Source organism: Fundulus heteroclitus, chromosome 10 (genome assembly GCF_011125445.2).
Source record: "Fundulus heteroclitus isolate FHET01 chromosome 10, MU-UCD_Fhet_4.1, whole genome shotgun sequence".
Taxonomy (NCBI): domain Eukaryota; kingdom Metazoa; phylum Chordata; class Actinopteri; order Cyprinodontiformes; family Fundulidae; genus Fundulus; species Fundulus heteroclitus.
This window is the reverse complement of record NC_046370.1, coordinates 10,736,122-10,755,934: the sequence shown is the minus strand read 5'-3', so window position 1 is coordinate 10,755,934 and position 19,813 is coordinate 10,736,122. Positions and strand designations below refer to the sequence as shown.

General features: G+C 40.6%; 2 protein-coding genes across 2 annotated transcripts; one reads left to right on the top strand and one right to left on the bottom strand.

Moving 5' to 3' along the window:
* Window positions 1–1,574: 1,574 nt before the first annotated feature.
* Window positions 1,575–7,691, bottom strand: cript (cysteine-rich PDZ-binding protein). Its single transcript, XM_012854069.3, has 5 exons — window positions 7,549–7,691; window positions 7,295–7,360; window positions 6,819–6,873; window positions 6,582–6,685; window positions 1,575–1,947 (listed from the first exon to the last, which is right to left on the bottom strand). The coding sequence occupies exons 1-5, from the start codon at window positions 7,562–7,564 to the stop codon at window positions 1,883–1,885; spliced, it is 306 nt and encodes a 101-aa protein (XP_012709523.1). The 5' UTR covers window positions 7,565–7,691; the 3' UTR covers window positions 1,575–1,882.
* A 329-nt stretch (window positions 7,692–8,020) lies between these two features.
* Window positions 8,021–13,920, top strand: pigf (phosphatidylinositol glycan anchor biosynthesis, class F). Its single transcript, XM_012854067.3, has 5 exons — window positions 8,021–8,398; window positions 9,976–10,067; window positions 11,308–11,424; window positions 11,522–11,630; window positions 13,621–13,920. Exons 1-5 carry the CDS (start codon window positions 8,171–8,173, stop codon window positions 13,732–13,734), a joined length of 660 nt encoding a protein of 219 aa, XP_012709521.2. The 5' UTR covers window positions 8,021–8,170; the 3' UTR covers window positions 13,735–13,920.
* Window positions 13,921–19,813: the final 5,893 nt, after the last annotated feature.

Sequence of the window (19,813 nt, the reverse complement as noted above, 5' to 3'; positions counted from 1 at the left end):
CGCAGGGCTGGAGTTTCATAGATGTGACGTAGTGGAGAAGCGACCATGACGTGAGACTGTTTTGATTTAGACAACAATGGCGGCTCGCATCGAGGAAGCAAGCGTTAACATTGATGCTGCTATTTCTTCCGTGTTGTCCAATCTACCTAATATTGTTTCATTAAAAGAACATCAGAGAACGGCTCTGAAGGCTTTTGTTGGTGGAAATTATGTTTTCGCCCTTCTCCTGACCGAATTTGGCAAGTTTTGTTTTCCGGGGCGCGCCCGTAGCGAAGCGGTTAACGGTTAGCGTGAACCATGTTAGGAGGCCTTTAGTCTTTAGACGCGGTCGGCCCGGGATCGACTTCGACCCGCGGCGCTTTGCCGCCTGTCTTTCCCTCTCTTCCTGTCAGCTCACTGTCAATAAAACGCGTGCCACTAGAGCCGCAAACACATTTAAAAAAAAAAAAGTTTTGTTTTTTCTGCGTCGCTCTCACAGCGTCACTGGTTAGCTTCGGTGTGAGTGGTTGAAATAGCACGTCGATAAAGATGACAGACAAGTGGCTTATCCAGTCATATGCAAGGATTTTTGATAAGGCCCAGCCTTCAAAAAAGGCCATTCCTATGGAGAGGTCCCAGATTGATGTGAGTGGAGCTAGGCTAAATACAAAACAAAATACAAAATACATCTGGCGAGAGTCAGGTTAGTATGGAGCATCCTCTTAAATAAATAGAGGAGTACATTTTCTTGATCTCTCTTAATGCCTTTTAGGAACCAGACCAACTTTTTGGACAAAACGTCACTCTGTAGTTAAGAAATTGGTATTTGAAGCTTGGATGCATTAATGCTATCTACTGGATATTTTATCTTTAGCAGGTAAAGCATTTATTTTTTTTTTTTTTTTTGCAATAGTATTTGAGGGCCCTGCGATAGACTGGCGACCTGACCAGGGTGTACCTCTCGCCCATTGACAGCTGGAGATAGGCACCAGCACGCCACGTCTATCCAACAGGGATAGACGTGTTAGAAAATGGATGGATGGATAGTATTTGAGGTAAAAATTGTGGTTCCAAGTTTTGTACTAAAATCAAATTATGCTTTTGGAGGAAGAAAATGTAAAACCAACTCTTGGTAAAAGTACACAACGCCATGTCGGCAGCAAAAAAAAGAGATGGTGTTGAAAGGAGACAACTAAAGTTAGAAACTTTACCCACCATTGGGTGTGATTAGTTTTTTTGTATTGCTAATTAACTGACCTTTAGTAGTTAGACTGATCCCCCCCCACTGCACAGTCCATTAGATTACCTGTCTGAACTGGAGTCATGATCCTGCTTTTATCTTTTTTTAGAACGGGACAAAAACACTAAAACATGACGGTGCACACGTATTCATAGGCCTGAGGCGAAGCTCGGCCTTTAAATATCAGAGGGAAAGCTGTGAACTATAACCTCCATGTTGGGGATTGGCGAGGGTCACATCTGACAGTGAGGCAGGCAGCCTCCAAATGTGATTATATCAGAGTAAACCAATTACAACACAAACAGGAAATAAGTCTATGTTGTGCGTAAGAGTCAGTTATGGCTGTAGGCAGATATATCTTTATGCCAAACTGGCCGCTTTATTTCAACACAGTATATATATACATGCACATAAAGTAAAAAAAAAAAAAAAAAGCAGATAGACCTAGTTTAGGTACTAGATTTAAAATGCTGGCATATACACGTCTGGAAGCAGTCACTTTAGGGACAGGTGATCTATTTGGAAACAATGGTGTTTGCTTCAGGACAGAACAGATCCAGCGGTGGGATACAATAATCTAAAACAAAGAAGACAAAGCCACGTCTGACGTCTCTTTCACAGTCCGATTTACACTCGCGCAGATGTTCTCTGACACCTGCTACGTCACACAGACGTCTGCTTGTAGTTCTTGGTGTCCAGAACCTTCTTTCCACACATCGCACAGATTCCTGTAGATAAAAAAGAACAAAAGTGGGAAAGAAACAAACAAAAAGAGCATCATGAGATACACTTTTATTACCATGTACTGTCTTGGAAAAGTATTCATAGCTCTGAAACCTTTTTACATTTTGTCACATTATAGCCATGAACAGCATTGTATTTTTTTTTCAGATTTTACGAGCCAGATCCACACAAACGTGATGCACAATTATGAATCATAAGGAATATGATGTAAGGTGCATTTGGATTCACCACCTTTTAATAATAGCTTTAAATAAAGTCCAGTTCAGAAGACGCCTCATTAATACAAAGAGGCCACCTTGGTGTAGTATAACCTCTGTATAAATCCAGCTGTTTTGTAAAGGCTTTAATGAAGAACGTTAGCAAACTAACAGCATCATGAAGACCAAGGAGCAGAGCAGACACGTTTAGAGCAGGGTTAGGTTATAAAACGATATCTCAAGCGTTGAACATCTCACAGAGAACTGTTCAATCCACAGAAGTGTAAACCTACCAACACATGGTGGTCCACCTGTCCTGACAGGCTGGGCAAGGGCAGCATTAATCAGAAAAGCTGACGACTCACAAAAGTTACACGAGACGTTGGAGAAAAACAAACCCAAAACCGCTTATAATGAGCGAACTAAATGCCACAGCGAAGCTCACATGGACACCCCTCAGGGGTTGTATGATGTTTTAAAGCCGCTGAGAAAAAGCCAAATAAACGTCGCCTATATGCACAGGTGCTGCAGTCGCTGGTATCAGGTCTGGACGTTTGTCTTTGGTCAGATTCCACAGTAAACTCCTCTCAGTTACAAGCTTGTTTCCAACACTGACATTTCTTTGCAATCCTTTGTTTTTTTTCCCCAAAACCCCAAAGGAAAGAAAAAAAAAAAACAACTCCCTTCATATGATCATGATCACTGTATCGCTAGTCACTCCAGCAGATACCAACGCAGAGGTGTTTCATTTTTGCCATATTATGTCTGTTGAGGACAGATCTGTTCACTATTTGACTATTTGAACTATTAAAGCATCACCGCTCTGCTTGTACGACCACAAGACGGCTGCGACTCATGCGTCTAAATTTAGTAATTTGACGTCACTTGAGGAATGCCCTATTGAAATGCCATATAAATTAAGAAAAACAGCCGCAATTTAAAGAAGGCATCTCCAGTGTTCTCAGATTGGACTTAAACATACTCAATAACCTAAGTTAAATTAATTTCCAGTCTTTTTGCAACGTCTTCCATGTAGACAGAGCCGAGGAGGGAAAAAGCCCTTTCCCTGTTCTGTGCAGGGAAATGGAACAGAGAGAAACAAGCGATCATTTGCACACAAAGAGTAAGGATCAACACTTCCCTGTGTGATTGATTCACAGATGTAGCAGAGCAGCAGCTCAAGCATGGTCTTATAAATAAAGGTATAGCAATGTCTCAACATCCTGGTGGACAAAGAAGGCTGTCCCACTGAAGAGTATGGTTCACAACGATGCAACAAGGATTTATTTAGCAACAAACCTCAGGGAAGCATGATGGACGCTGTCAATCTCATGAAGACATTGAGCTCAGACGCTCATATCAAAACAGGTCTCCATAACCGAAAATAGATAAAAATGTTGCTGTGACAAGTCGCTTTTTCACCTCAAAAAGGAAATTGAATTTATTTAGAAAGAAAAAGTCAAATTTGAGTTTCTTCACATGATTGTTAATATGGGGCTTGAAGATGTGAGAGTCATCAAACAAGACACCTAGGTATTCGTGGTGTCTTGCTATTTATCAGCCACCTCTATGATATTTCCCTCATGAGTGGACACAGTAGGGGTAGTTTGAGGCACCTTGTCAAATAACAATAATTTACTCTTGTCAGCATTGAGCACCAGTTTTAGCTGCAAGAAGTGTGTGCTGGACCACAGTAAAAGCTTTCTGCAAAGATTCAACAGCTTTAGCGGGGGGTATTCCAAAACAGTAAATAATTGTGTCATCAGCATAACACGTATTGTCCTAATTCATTATTCTACCTAATAAACAGGAAAGGACCTGTTCATAAAGTCCATCAAATTTAGCACACTGGGTACGGTCACTCCAATAATTTGGGAACCGGGAGACTTTGTGGCGTGACAGACCCAAGCAAAGAATGCTATGGTTCAAAACAGCATGGTCCACACTAGGGCTGGATGATATAGAAAAAAAGCATATCGATAAAATAGAAATTATATTGATCGATATCGATAACTATCAACAAACTCAAAATATATATATTTTAAAGTGTAGCCCTGGCCATTTTATGCTGTTGTATAGCGACCTTTATTTAGATGAAGAACACACAAACATTGGATTCAAACTCAACCCTTTATTCAACCAACTTTTTACCAAAACTGCAAGTTTTTAAAAAAGAAAAAAAAAAAGAACGCGTGCTCCTGGGCTCTTTGAAGGGGGCGGAGCTTGGTGATGGGGCAGTCCGGGGTCTGAGTTTGTGATTGGTTTGGAGGATTTAAATGACTGCAGTATTAACCTACATGGCTAGAATGCAACAGGAAGGAAAACTATCATTCTATTGAACTTTTTATTGACCCTTTTTTTCTATCATCGATATATGTCTATCGATCGATATGTATTGTTATTGGATGATCGTCCAGCCCTACTCCACACAAGCCTTTGACAGATCAATAAAAAGAGACGCAGAGTACTACTTTCTATCAAGGGCAACAAGTATATCATTAATCAATTCTGTGGCCGTAGGGATGATGCTGTGCTTTTTTTCAGAAACCTGATTGCAATTTTGAAAGAAGTTGATTTGAGTATAAAAACACAAGCAACGGATTCAAGAATTATTGACAAGACACATAAATTTGATATTGGCCTATAGTTAGTCAAAACTGCTGGCTCGCCTACTTTTAATAAAGGAGTAACAAAAGCTGACATCCAAACTAATTTCTTTGTTTTGGATCGAAAGATTAAAAATTATTATGAGAGGCTGTGCTAAAAAATATCAGCTGCCAGCTGCATTGGTTTTTGATAAATGTTCAGTCTTTTTCATTGTTTGGTGTCTTTACTGAACAGCAGGTAGAGTGAATCTGATGCTCTTTAAGAAAAAAGGCTGCCAATTTGAGTTTAAACAGTCCAAAGGAGAGCAGAAAACACAAAATGCAGCTTTTTCTGAGAGAACAAGTCATGAAGTGTTATGTCACGGGTTAGGGACCAAAGTCACAGCCATGTTTTCATTAATTCACTGAAAAATGGGACCTGTTAATGATGTACTTAGATCTACTCCTCAAGTTGTATGCATTGTTTGTTTGTTGTGTGTTGAAATTGCAGCTTTGTATTTGGCCTCATTTTGAGTTGTTTGCATTTCATCATTCACTTCAAATACTGTACAGAGCTGGCAGCAGCAAACACACCTCATTCAAACAGACCAATCAGAGCAGCCCTGGATTCGGCCCGGGCCTTCTTCATTTATTTACCGTACAGGATTCGACCCCGTGTTAAGCCACTTCTGAACCAGAGAGGGCAAAAATATCTTTCCTGGTCTAAGAAAAACAAAAAAAAAATAGAATGTTGCTTAGTAGCCAACACCAACTGTAGTGTGTCCATAAAATTTTATTCTCAATTCTTAAATTAAATGTCTGAAATAAGTAAGAAACACCGGCGGTTACTTGCGGTTGTTAGATCCTTACATTATAAATTTGTACGATAGATTATATTTCCCCAATAGTCGAAGCTACTAATAAGTTTGAGAGAGACAAAAAAAACTGTTAAAAAAAGAATCTCAATCCCTGACGAGAAAAGTTTAGCATCAATCACAAATTAATTATAAATGGGCTTCTCTCATAGCATAAAAGTAGCATTCATTTTTGACCTTGTATGTTTTAGCATGATTACTTTATCAGCTAATACCTCCTGGAAAATTAGTTTTCTATTAGAGCTGTACGATTTTGCCAAAAATCAAAATTGCAATATATTTCAACCATAAATGCGATTTTATTTGAACTTTTCTCTGCATTGACCAAAAGCAACAACAATGGGCTATAGATAAAGATGTTTATAAACAATGACTATTTCATACAATCCTGGACATCAATCCTAGTGCACATAAAGTGCAATCAACAACAGTTTGACTCTTACTTAATGCTGCTCAAAACAGTATGATTATATAAACTCTAAAAGAAATAAAATTTGATTATCTCACTGCTGCAACTCTCTTCCCCTCCATGTCAAGGCAAAACCCACTTTAAACATATTACCGGCACCTAAAGGACGCCTCTGATCCATTAATTGTTACATAGCCAAAAATTGCTGACCTCTGCGATTTGGAGATTGTGTCTTTTAAAATTGCGATTATATTGCAAATGTGATTAATTGTTCAGCCTTATTTTCTATAAACTGATCTCGACATTACTCCTTTGAAAGAAGAAGAAAAAATAATAATAATAACGGCTATAATCAGAGCAAATAAAAAGTGTCTCAACATTTTTGGCGCAAACTGTTTTAAAGTTTGTGCAAAGTGAAACCAAATCTTTGTGAAACTCTCCTTAGAATGAAACAAAGCTGAAATGCATGTAATTTTGATCTAAAAACACTAAGAATTAAGTTTTGGTGGAAGGTGAAATGCATTTAAATTATTGCACAATGAGCTAGAATACCTTTCTTGTAAGCGCAGCCCTGGCAGTAGTGAGATCCCGCCTGATGAACCGAGCTCTTGCAGATCCGGCAGATAGCAAAGCCTGTCTTGCTGTAAGGGTCAAACCTGAGAAGAAGAAAAAAAGCACACAATTAAACGACCATGACTTCAAATGCGGTTGTGTTTGGAAGTTTCGTTGTTGTTTTTATTTTTTTACAAGTCTCTTTCTTTTTATTATTTCTCTCACGAGAATACATACCTGGCTTTTTTAGACGTCAACATCTTGTTCTCGTTTAACTTACGCCCTCCACTTTCTAAATAAAAACGGAGAGAGAGAGAAAGAGAGAAGCCTGTTTATAACTAATACCTGACTGATGCTAAACTTTTCTTTGTCAGTGAGAGAGGCGATCTACATGATAAGAGGTTTAGAGGTGAAATTTTAAACACATTTTCAGCTCTAACCAGCTTCCTTGCAGGGAATGACGGCACGATTCTGTCACCACTATGTTTTCTTTTTTTTTTTTTACCAGAATCAACCTACTTTATGATGATACATAAGAAAATAAACTAAACATAAGTCAACTCTTATACACAGGAGTGATAAAATTATAGAACATTTAAAAGGTGAGAATAGCCTATTCTATCTTATCGAATGTAAATTAAGCCAACATTTCATGCTCCCGTATTAAAGATCTATTCCTTCTGTTTTATTTAGAACCCATGTTCACGGTTCACCTGTTGTGTTCCGAGCTCCATCCTTCCAGGTGTCTGGAGTGATTACTCTGCCAAGCTTCTTCTCACCTGAAACAGAAAAAAAAAAAATTTAACGCCAAGAAGGCAGTCTAACAGTATACAGCTAAAAATAAAACAGTTAGCCTAACGTTACGCTCCAAGGCCTTCGGAGAGCCTTTGTTGACACAAGCAACTTCCATTGGCTTTAAATAAAGACATATAATACGATTAAATATCGGAGTAAATTAACTACCTACATTTTTCACAAACCATGTTTACGATGTTTTTATGTAGGGTCCGAACAGAAGAAAAAACACTAGCTAGCTATAGCTTCCTCTGTTAACGTAAACTTCCGGTCAACTGTGACCTTGCAAATCCTTAATTTCATTGGTTTAGTTTAGCGACGTCAGCCAAAGATCCGAACAGAACGCCGTGATTGGTTAGATGAGGCATTTTTAACCTGCGACGCTTGGAATCTCGCGTCAAAATGTCCGCCATATCGTGAGTGGCATTTTTCTTTTCAAAATAAGAAACAAGCAAGCTGTGACTACATGAATACCAGGGATTGGCTTTTTGATATTCCCGGTGACAATGCTCGACAAAAAAATAATAATAATCTATCATGTTTATGCCTTGGTCTGGTGTTCCTTTACCCGAGTTCTGACATTTTTGGCAAACGGTACATTCGTCACGGTACATTTATTTTGAAAGCCAAGCGGAAGTCAACGTCTCTCCATGTTTACGGAAACGCCGCGGCGTAATCCATTCGTGGGTTCACCCCCCTTGCCCTCGTCCAATGTTTCGTTAACTTTGAAGCTGTTATATCTCGCCGCCTCTGCCCACATCGTCCTCCTGCACTAGACAGCTGAAGCCGGCGTCATGTGGGACCACGAAATCAGAGCCATGGCGTCCACTCACGCCATCATCGCCTCCTCGGTGTTCATGGCCACCGTCCTCCCCGCGGTGTTCGTCCCAGGCTTCTCGGTGTACGGAACCCACCTGCTGTGGATCTACTCGGTGTCCGTTGCGGTGGCGGCGGTCAGCGTCTCTGTCTTCTGGCTGCTCGGCATCTCGCCGCCCACTAAGAAGCACACACTGGGATACAAGGTAGTCTGTAAATGCTAAGATGGTAAATAGCGAGAGGTTATGAGAAGGGGAAGGAAAAAAAGTTTGTCATTGGGATTGTCTAAGAAAGTGGTTTACATGTATAAAAGACACAATCCTTTTCTGGATCCACATAATAATAATAATAATAATAATAATAATCTTTAGTATCATTGCAACGTACATTCCAATTAAATTAGTTTTCTGCATTTAACCCATCCCCTTGGGGAGCAATCTGGGGTCTTGCTCAGGGATCCAGAGTGGCAGTCTGTGGGAGTTGAACCCAGAGCCCTCGGGACACAAGCACAGTGGTCTAACCACTAGCTGCCCCCAACCAAAAACTGCTAAATCCAGGGTTCCCGCGGATCCTTAAAAAGTCTTAAAAGGCATTGAATTCTGTAATATAAAACTAAGGCCTTAATTGGCATTAAAATGTCTTAAATCAGTCTTTCTTAGGTCTTAAAATTGTTACCATGTCATAAATAGGATTTTATTTTTATAATCCTTACCAAACAGTAAAATAATTGACACAATTATATTTTTTTAAATTTACCGAACGGCTCAATGTAACCATTTATTGCTTCCGTCCCGATAGCGGAACCAAAAAAGACCTTTGCAGCCGGACCATAGCTGCGAAAAAGAGTTGTCACTGGTTATGTTGTGATTTTTAAAACTGATTAATAGTTTAATTTAGTAGGGAACAAAACAAAGTTTGTGGTTGTTAAAAATATATCTGTAATTTGTGTGTTTTTTAGCTTTCTTCCTATATGGAATGTTTTTGAAAATTTGAAACATGTCTACTGGGCCAGAAAGTAATGGTTTATGTTAAAATAAACATTTGTGTGAAGTTGTCGCAACCAGGTTTTTCTTGTTTATTGTGAAGTTGGTCTTAACTTTTTATTTCAAGTGGCATTAAAAAGTCTTAAAAAGTCTTGAATTTAACTTGCTTTATGCTGTAGGAACCCTGTAAATGGCTTGTACTTGTATAGCACTTTAAGAAGTGCAACAAACCCCAAAGTGCTTCACACCCTGATAGTGCTGCCATACCAACGGTGCCACCAGACCCTCTGACCACCGGCAGCGGACAATGCAGGTCAAGTGTTTTGCCCTAGGACACAACGACTGAAGACAGTCAGAGTGGGGGATCGAACCAGCAACCTCCCAATTACAGGATGATCTCCCTAACTCTTGTGCAACCGTCGTCCACATGCCTCTGACTTAGAATAATAACTTTAATCCTGCCTTGGCTGCAACTTGGGCCAGATTTGTTGAGTGCACAACTCATGGTTGTCCTGTTGACAGATTCTCCCACCTGAGTTGTGGATTTCTGCAGCTCCTCCAGAGTTACCACGGGCCTTTTGGCTGCTTTAGCCTAAAGGCCCAAGACATAGGTGGTTACTATGTCTTGGTAGCTTTGCAGTTTTGCAACACTTTCTCCAGTTTTAGATGATGGAGTGAGCAGTGCTTAAAATGTAAAAATATTCAGAGGCTGAGCAACTTTTCACAATGCATGCCATAGTTAATGGTCTTCATTTTATGTCACATATTTCAGTCTGACCTGTATCTCTTTCTTTCCTCAGATGTCGAGGCTGTTCCGTTCATGTCTTTACTTCTTCCTATCTTGCCTGTTCTTCCACACGGTCGTCGTACTCTACGGAGCGCCCCTGATTGAGTGAGTGGCTGATGGCGCTCGGCTCCTGAACACGTATATATATGAAAGAGAGCGCCACAGTGAAACGGCGCGGCGGAAGGAGGGCGGTTGCTGCGTGTTTGCACGTGGAACCGGGTCCTTTCTGCGTTGTGCTGGATTTATTAAGTGATCAGGCCGTGACACAGTTTGTCTTTAAAAGGACGGTTTCTCGATTTATTGTAACTGACGAGACCAACATACAATTAACTTAATATATCTTTAAATAAACTTGATATATTCGGAGGAAAAATAAATGGCACACACCTCTCCCGCAGGACAACATCACAAAAGGGGAGGGTCTAAGGCACAGGTGTCAAACTCAAGGCCCGCGGGCCAAATCTGGCCCATCAAGGCAATTTATCTGGCCCTCAAGAGCCAATAAAGGCATATCGTGTCATAAAGTAGAGGCATATATCATTTTTAAAGTCTATAAAGTGGCTAAAACTGTGCCTCCTGTAGCGAACGTTGATTTTTGTTTTAACTGTGTAGTAACAGCATCCTGCCACTAGATGTCAGTTTTCCCAAAAAACATTCAAACAACCCAGAAATATCCAAAAAGAGAAAAAGTGACGCAGAATGATGAGTTTAAAGTGTAACTCACCACAAAATCAACTTTTTTTCATATAAACCTGTATAAACTGGGCCTTTTGGTGCTACTTTTAAGTTACTGTGCTTTTTCTTTATACTTCTATGTGAACTGGAATGAAATTATGAAATCAAAAGTATCATCTATACAGGTGCAACTGGCCCATTTAATCACTCCATTATGCCAAAGTGACCCCATAAAGAAATGAGTTTGACGCCCCTGGTCTAAGGGGTGCAAACAATTTAAATACAATACCACAGAAGAAGAAACAAAAAGGAGGGGCTTCCACTTTTAAGTTAACGCAGTTAAAACAGTGACAGAATTTCTAGGTGTGTTTCAGTCAGGTAAGTAACAATACAAATAACCAAATCAAAACATTTTGTGTAATTATAACAAAAAAAGAAATACAACCAGGTTACACACGCTTAGTCTCAATCAGGTCAACACAAGCTGATGCGTCTAACAAATTGATGGGGAGGAATGAAGGAACACAAACCAATGTACCAGTAAAGAAATAAGATGCATCACATTTCCCACTGATGTTTTTTATTGCTTCACATTATTATATGGTGGCTTGCTCTTTCTGGCGTGTTGACTTCCACCTTGTGCGTCTGATTGGATTCGTTTTGTTTCCAGATCTGCTTTAGAGACGTTTTCACTCGCTGTCCTGCTAACCTCACTGACCACACTGAGATGTCTCTGTGTTCTCGGCCCCAACGTCCAGGCCTGGATACGAGTGTTCAGTCGACATGGGTGGGCTCTCAAACCTTTTTTCCTCCCTCTCTTCTCTTGGACTCACTTTTATATCCATATAACCAGTTTTTTTTTCCTGCTTTGTGTCCCTTTTCAGAGCTATGTCTGTTTGGGACACATGTTTGCAGATTACGGTGGCCTGCACCCTAATCGGAGGCTGGGTGGGAGCCTTCCCAATACCGCTGGACTGGGACCGGCCGTGGCAGGTCAGTGGCTTACGCAGAAGATGAACCTATTTAATGCAAACTGTACAAATGTTCTTATTATTCTTCATATAGCCCCAATTCACAACACACGTGTCGTCTCAAGGTACTTTTCAGAGTCAATTCAATCAAATCAAACAGATTGGTCAAACAGTTTTCTATCTAAGCAGGTTGCATCAAGTCTTGACAAGCAGCATTCATTCCTCCTGAAAGAGCGTAGAGCCACAGTGGACAGTCTGCGTTGTCGCTGACTTTGCAGCAATCCCTCATGCCGAGCATGCACGAAGCGACAGTGGAGAGGAAAACTCCCCTTTAACTGAAAGAAACCTCCTGCAGAACTAGGCTCAGTGTGAACGGCCATCTGATGTTTACCTGTAATACAAAACGACCCATTCGAGGCTCCAAGGTGCTCAGGCTTTTAAGAACCAACACCATATATTTTAGGTCGATGTATTGCAGCAAAAACAATTAGAAAAAGAGTGAATAAGCACAGCCCTATTGGGAGAAACACTCTTCTGTTAATGAATTTGTCTTAAAATTATAAAGCCCAGTGGTGGATCGGTGATGGTGTGGCCTTGTGCACGCACTGAGTGGACAATAACCTGTATTCCAAAGTATTCTAGAGCTCTCAGTTGAAGTGTGGCCCAGACTGGCTCTTTTTTTAGTAATGTAATACTCCTTTATAGCTGTAAGAGAAACCGATAAAGACGCATAGAAAATTGCTAATTTACACTGTCGACAAGTCAGGGAGAAAGTTGTGAAAGTAGGTTATGAGACAGTGTCCCAAGCGCTGAGCAGCTGAGAGAGCTTTGTTAAATCAATCATCTGAACATTAGAAAATAATAAGGCACAAACCTACCAAACATGCCCATCCTCCTAAACTGACAGGCCAGGCGAGGAGAGCATCAGTCAGAGAGGCTGATGAGTCACCCATTGGTAGCTGTGGGTGAGCTGCCCAGACCCACAACTCAGGTGGGAGTCAACACCCTTTATGAAAGAGTGTCCAGAAGACAGCTGTTGTTAAATAAAGTCATAAGAAGCCCTGCTGTTTTACCACAACTCATGTACTGGACAAGGCAAACGTGTAGGACATTGCTTTGGTCAGATGAGAAGAAAATGTTACTTTTCGGCCAATAAACAAAACGCTGCGTGTAAGCACCACCCCTCCAGCGACACATGATGGGAGAGGAAGTCAGAGTTTGTGGGAAAATAGATGAAGACAACGCAGGGAAAACCTGCATCAGGCTGAAGCACACCCAACACCCAGGTACAGATTCACCCTCCAGCAGGACTGAAACCCTGACCGTACAGCCAGAGCTACAATAAAAAAAGTAAAAAGTATTTTCATGTGTTGGAATGGCTCAGTCAATGTCCAGCCTTAAATCCAATTTAGATTCTGCAGGCTTGAAAACGGATGTTCACAGACTTTATCCAACCTGACTGATCTTGAGCTATTTTCCTTTCATTCCATGCGTCGTTTTCTTCTACGATTCACAATGATGCACTGCTTTGTCTTGGTCCGTCACAGAAAAACCCAATAAAATACAATGAAGTTGTACTATGACAAAATATGAATAAGTTCAAGCATGCTGTTGCAAATAATGTGATGGATATAGAAAACAATACGTGATAAAACTACACATAGCTTCAGCGGTATTTTGTGCATAAAGTCACCTTTAGGAGGTCCTCACAGGATATTTCTAATATTCTGTTTTAAAAGCACAACACGGCTGTTCTTTGGCTCAGTTCACCACGTCTGACTGTTTTTTTTTTGTTTTTTTTTTCGGGGTCTACCATCATAGTTTCCTTTTTTTTATAGTTTTGTTTTTAATACAAAGGAATCTTCTGTTAGGGTAGGAAAAAAAAATGCACAAAAGGGAAAAAATAACTTCTAGATTACACCCTTAGATATCCTCTTGTTTCGACATGCAACATCATTGTGTTTTTAACACTCTAGTTTGGGCTGAACAGTTCCCTGCCTTGTCTTCTGCAGGTTTGGCCTGTTTCCTGCAGTCTGGGCGCTATGATCGGCTACCTGACCGGACTTGTCGTTGCTCCCGCGTGGATCCACTACCATCGCAAACAGCTCACATACAAGTGCAAGTGATGGAAAGAACCGCGGCTCTCTGCCTGGGTTGATGCGGGAGCGTGTCTGTTTGGTCCCTTTTTACCGGTTATTTATTGGGGAGACGTTGGAAGCATGTCAATGATTTTTGTAACGACACATTATTTTGTATATTTGCAAGCTGAGCCCGAGGATGTTTGACACGAATAAAGAATGACTGGATCAGCAGCGTGTACTGATTTGTGTTTGATTATGGCAGTTTGTTTTAGATTTTTTTTTATAGGATTTCTATGGGTATATTTTGATAAATTGGAGTATAGTAATTAATGTTGCACCGATACCTATACTAGTATCGGACGGGGCCCCGATCCAGCACTAAAATGGTGGTATCGGTATTGCCGAGTACCAACAAATAGGGCACCGATACCAGAGATTATTCAATTATTAATGTAATTTTACTGTCTTACTGTTGCACTACTATTATACATGTTATAATTTAACGAATATTGCACTATTTTGGCCTTTTGAGAGCCAAAAGTTTATTCAACTATTGTCACCCATTCCAGGTAGGCAATTAAATAGTTCTACTACCCTAAGTAGTATGCAGTTCTTCATATATACACACACATATAATATCAAACAGTTGGTATCGGTATCGGCCAATACTGCACAGACAGGTATCAGGTATCAGTATCGGGGCCAAAAAATGTCATTGGTGCAACACTAATAGTAATAATAATGATGAAAAATTTATTTATTTCAGTAATTAAGTTCAAAAAGTTAAACTAATCTAGATCCATTACATCCAGAGTGATTTATTCAAGTGTTTTAATCTGTTAATTGTGACGATGGCTTGCAGCTAATTAAAACCTAATTTTGGAAATTAAAATGTGATAATAAAAACGTTTTTTTTTCAACAAAGCCACTGGAATTAAATTTTGACTCAACTCGTTAAATAGCCAACACACAAATAAGGACTTAATCATCAGTATGGGTCTAAACATTTGGAAGGTTTTTGCACTACCTAAACACCTTATGGGAAGAAAAGCACTTTTTAAGGACAATTCAACAAAACCTTTTAACCAAATTTACTCTTCCACATCCACTTTGTCCTGTAGATTAGTAAATAAGATAGTAGATAATTACCTTTATAAGATTTCAGAGCTCATTAATCCTGTTGTTGCCATTAAGGTGAAGATTGTGTCTGGTAAGAAATCTCCGTGGAGAAATGCTCCACAAAAGTGAAAAAGGGGAGTTTTGAAAAGCCAAACGGAGGCGGCAAAAGTTGACTCCATGGCGCCTATAAAGACACTTAGAACTGAAGTATAAACGGGAATGCTTTTCTGAAATCAACAAAAACAATAATGCTCATGCCTTGTTTGCCACGGTCGACATGACCTGCTGTGAATTTGCGTAGCCCTACATCTTCACTGAGAAAATTCAGAAAGTTAGAAGGGTAGACTATACATCAGTTTCAGGTCCACTATCAATGTTGTGTCCAGTAAAGCCAATTTGGACAAAATGTCCCAATTCTACACAATCAACAAGAAAAGCTTAGAAGAAGCGATATGCCAGTTAAGCTCCCATTTTGACCCACAGCTTTCTTTAAGTCAGTTTTGTTCGTCAAAGCGTCTGATTCGATTCAAATAATAAACTCATCCCTTTTCTCAGGCGTATTCCCCCAGGCGTTACAAACAGCAATTGAAAAAGACAAGTCTGGACAATTTACTGTTGCAAAGTTACAGGCCCATTTTAAATCATCCATTTATCAGTAAGGTTATTGAAAAAGCTGTCAAGGTGTTCAGTGACATCCACAGAAAAAGATTGTGGGAGAACCGCATTGCTGGTATTTTTACGGACAGTTTTATTATTATTATTTTTTGGGTGTGTTTTTCCCTTTGTTGTGTCCAGCTTCATGGCATGCAGAAAGGTGATGTGAAACATTTGCTTTACCAAGGGAGGCTTGGTTGACGGCCAGCTTTTGACGTTTTATTTCATTGCCATTAAGGTGTAATGAACAAACGTGACAGGCAGAGAGGGGAGGAGAAAAAGAGAAAAGGCACAAAGAAAGCATAAGGACAAAAATGATAAAACTTGACAACCAGCTGCTACAAATGGTCCCCCAAGGGGGAAACCGGGGAAAAACAACCAGGAACACCTGCAAAGAGATAAAACCTAAAGAAAAAAACTATTAATGATACAGACAGGTCACTGCAACAAACAACTAATGAAGACTTAGACTTAGACAAACTTTATTGTCATTTTGTATGCACAGAGTGCGTACAAAACGAAATTTTGTTTGCATACAGCTTGAAATTACAGTGAATTGCAGTGGATTTCAGAATAAAGTAACCTTGCAGGATAATAAAATGACTTTGCAGGATAAATAAAGTAACTTTGCAGGATATAAAGTAACTTTGCAGGATAGTAGAGTAACTTTGCAGGATAAATAAAGTAACTTTGCAGGATATAAAGTAACTTTGCAGGATAAATAAAGTAACTTTGCAGGATAATAAAGTAACTTTGCAGGATATAAAGTAACTTTGCAGGATAGTAGAGTAACTTTGCAGGATAAATAAAGTAACTTTGCAGGATAATAATGTAGCTTTGCAGGATAGTTCCAGGATAAAGTGCAGCAGTGATTTCAACTACATCAGTGTGTGAATGAAGATGCACACGGTTGAGCAGAGAAAACCCCAAGACCCATGAAAGCAGCAGCCCTATGGATCTGGTCTCTCTGGGCACTAATCTGAAAACATTGTGAAATCACACCAAAAACACTCCGAGTATGACTGCAGGTGGTGCTATTGGATCACCTCTTGTGTGTTGATTCTGAGTACTAGCTGCAAACCTTATAAATCTGTTTAAAGCGCTATTAAATACATTTGTATCATGTTACAATAACATAATCTCATTATGAATTTTTTTTTTTAGAAAAAGCCATCCTTTAATTTGAAGAAATTTGTTTAGTGGAGAAATAATTGTGAGTTGTTTTTAATCTCAGATGGCATAATAATTGGGTTTTTCCCGTTCTGAGAAAACTATTCACAGCTTGTTTTTGCTTATGAGACAGGACCTTCTTCAGTCTCTTTCTGTTACACTGCATAAGGTTGGTAACTAGACTCTCACCAGATGGGTTTCTTTTCCCGCAGAGCTCCACACATCAGCATTCAGAGAAAGAGATCTCTGGTGACAACGGTCAGGTTTGCAAAAAAACAGCCACCATAGAGACAGTTTTCGTTTTTTTTCCTCTCCTTACAGCCCGAGTAGTCATCTGTGAAACGAAATAAGCATGTTTGCACTATCAAAGCATGCTGTTCTTTTTGCCTTCTTAAAAAAATAGAGCACAATTTAGTGAAAAAAAAGTTGTATTTATTTTAAAGGGACTGGTTGAGATGCAGCTGCGCAGTTGGTAGCACCGTTTGCCTTGCAGCAAATAGGCACCAGTGACCTTGCATGTGGGGGTATATATATATATATATATATATATATATATATATATGGATGGATGGATGGTCGAGGTGCCCGTAACTGTGCCACCAGTGGTTTAAAAAAATAATATTTATTTATATGGGACTCTTTTTCTCCTCTGAATAAAGCAATTTAACAAATATCACTGTGTAGGAAAATATGCAACAGCAATAGTATTTCTATACATCTATCTTTGTTTGTTGTCATGGTTTATGCTAAGACTTGTTGAACATATTTACAGGGGTCGACAATAAATTTGCCCATTGCCGCATGGGAGCAACTTTTGACCATTTTCGGGCCCCTCGGCTCTCTGAAAACCCAGCGATGCTGCCCAGGACCTGAAGCCGGTGACTGATGAATAGGGCTCCTTCTCCAACATCCATGAATCTCACTCAAATTCCTTCGTGACTCTCATTCTCATTCCACCTTTTCACATCCCCAGGCTTGTAACGCATTGATTCACTTTCATTTTCCTCCTTTCAAGCCGCCCACGCTTCTTGTTCTCCCCCTCAGCCTTCAGGCAGGAAGGGGCTTAAATTTTCTGCGCCTCAGTCTCAGTCTCAGGTTGTGAAGTGAATGAAGGATGTTGCTTGCAGACAGTCTGGAGACATTTTCAACGACAAGTGATTACATCTAAAGAGGAGGGGGAGACACACAGAGTGCATCATTTTTTTTAAATCCATTACCCAGTTTTATTGAGCTTGGTGGCTAAAGTCAGTGTAGAGCCAACGGCGAGCTTCTCACTTTGCACTTTGCATGAACTCATCTAAGATTGTTGCCAGGGAAAACTAACCCAAAGGGGACATAAAAAAAAAAAAAGCATTGTGAACCGTTAAGAAGCTTACGTATGCTAGCAACACCAATTAACACCTTCACTCTCTCCCTTATGTGTCATGAAATTCAATCTGACCTCGTGCTGCTAAGCCTGGCCTCTCTTTGTATCCCCCCCCCCCCCCCCCCCCTCACCTCTGGTACGTCATCAGCTCCGGAGAGGAGACGGGTCGCCCAGAGGGGGACTCTGGTTGACGCTGAGCTGGTTTCACTCTGACCCGAGCCGGATCTCACCTGGAGCCTCACCTCCGGCCGAGCAAGCAGCACAAACGTGTATTTCTGGGGGGGGGGGAGCAAAGATGAGTCACGGTGTTTTGTCAGTCTCTTCCATGTAATTGTCGTTCTTTGTTTTCAGACAGCTGGCTGCGGTTGCTTTGTTTGGGCGCCCAGCTCCTCTCGTAGTTGCTTAGTCTTTCAGAGAAGCACGAGGCTGGTCAAACACACACATACAGAAAGAGAGAGAGAGAGAGAGAGAAGCTGCTGCTTCGCAAATTGCTCTCCTCTTTCAATCTCGGAGAACTTTATTTATTCATTATTTGTTCTCAGGCTGTGCCATTGTGGCGGTGGCTTTGTGATGGGAGGCGATTTGTCACTCCCCACCCTTCCCTTCCCTTCTCCTCTCCTCATCCTTTTCTGCAAGGTGGCTGTTGCATTCATACCTTCTGCAGAGGAAAGAAACAGAACTAACACAAGTCTGCATCCTCTGTCACAGATGCGGGCCGTAAACGTGCGTCGACAAATGCTTCGCTGACAAAAGCCTTCGCTGGTCTGTTTTCACACATACATGGACTTGACTGGCATCCTATTCTTAATCCTTACAGTTTAATTTAATGTTAATCAACAAGCCGCAGCTATAGCGGCTTCAACTCCGCTAGGAAAAGCCGACTACAAGGTTTTCGGGAGTGTGTTGCAGGAGTTTTGATCATTCTTCCAGACGCACCTCTGTGAGGTCAGACACTGACGTGGGACGTGAGGGACAGGCTTGCAGCCTCCACCGATTCATGCCAAAGGAGTTTGACCTGGCTCATCAGTCACTTTATGCACGTTACTCTCACACTCGTGTGCAGTGATGTCGGAGCAGGAAGAAGCTATCTCCAAACTGAGCGAATATGCTCATCGATATAACGTTGATTATGCAGTTTCCCTTAGTGCGGTGAAAACGGGTGGCATAGGTGGCATAGGTGGGTGGACAGGCAGGCGGGAGAGTGGTAAGTGGCTGCGAAGATAAAGCGACTCTTTCTAGGAGGAGGATCCTGGGAGCAGCGAGGAGATTAACGGTGGTCGGACCTCGAGAGGAGTCTTCCTAGGATCCAAGGCAAAGGCAAGGCAAATTTATTTATATAGCACAATTCAGTACAAGGACAATGCAAAGTGCTTTACATGATTAAAATATAGCAAAATAAAACAGAATAAAAGCAAGTAGGAATAAAATGTAGATAGAAAATAGAACAAAAAAGTGGTGATTCAGTTAACTAGAACAGTTGAAGGCAATCCTAAACAAATGTGTTTTTAATCTTGATTTAAAGGAACTCAGGCTTTCCACACCTTTACAATTTTCTGGAAGTTTGTTCCAGATAAGCGGAGCGTAGGAACTAAATGCTGCTTCTCCATGTTTGGTTCTGGTTCTGGTTCTGCAGAGCAGGCTGGAGCCAGAAGACCTGAGTGGTCTGGATGGTTGATACACTGATAACAAGTCTGTGATGTATTTAGGTGCTAAGACATTCAGGGATTTATAGACTAACAGAAGTATTTTAAAGTCTATTGTCTGAGATACAGGGAGCCAGTGTAAGGACTTTAGAACTGGGGTGATGTTCTCTAC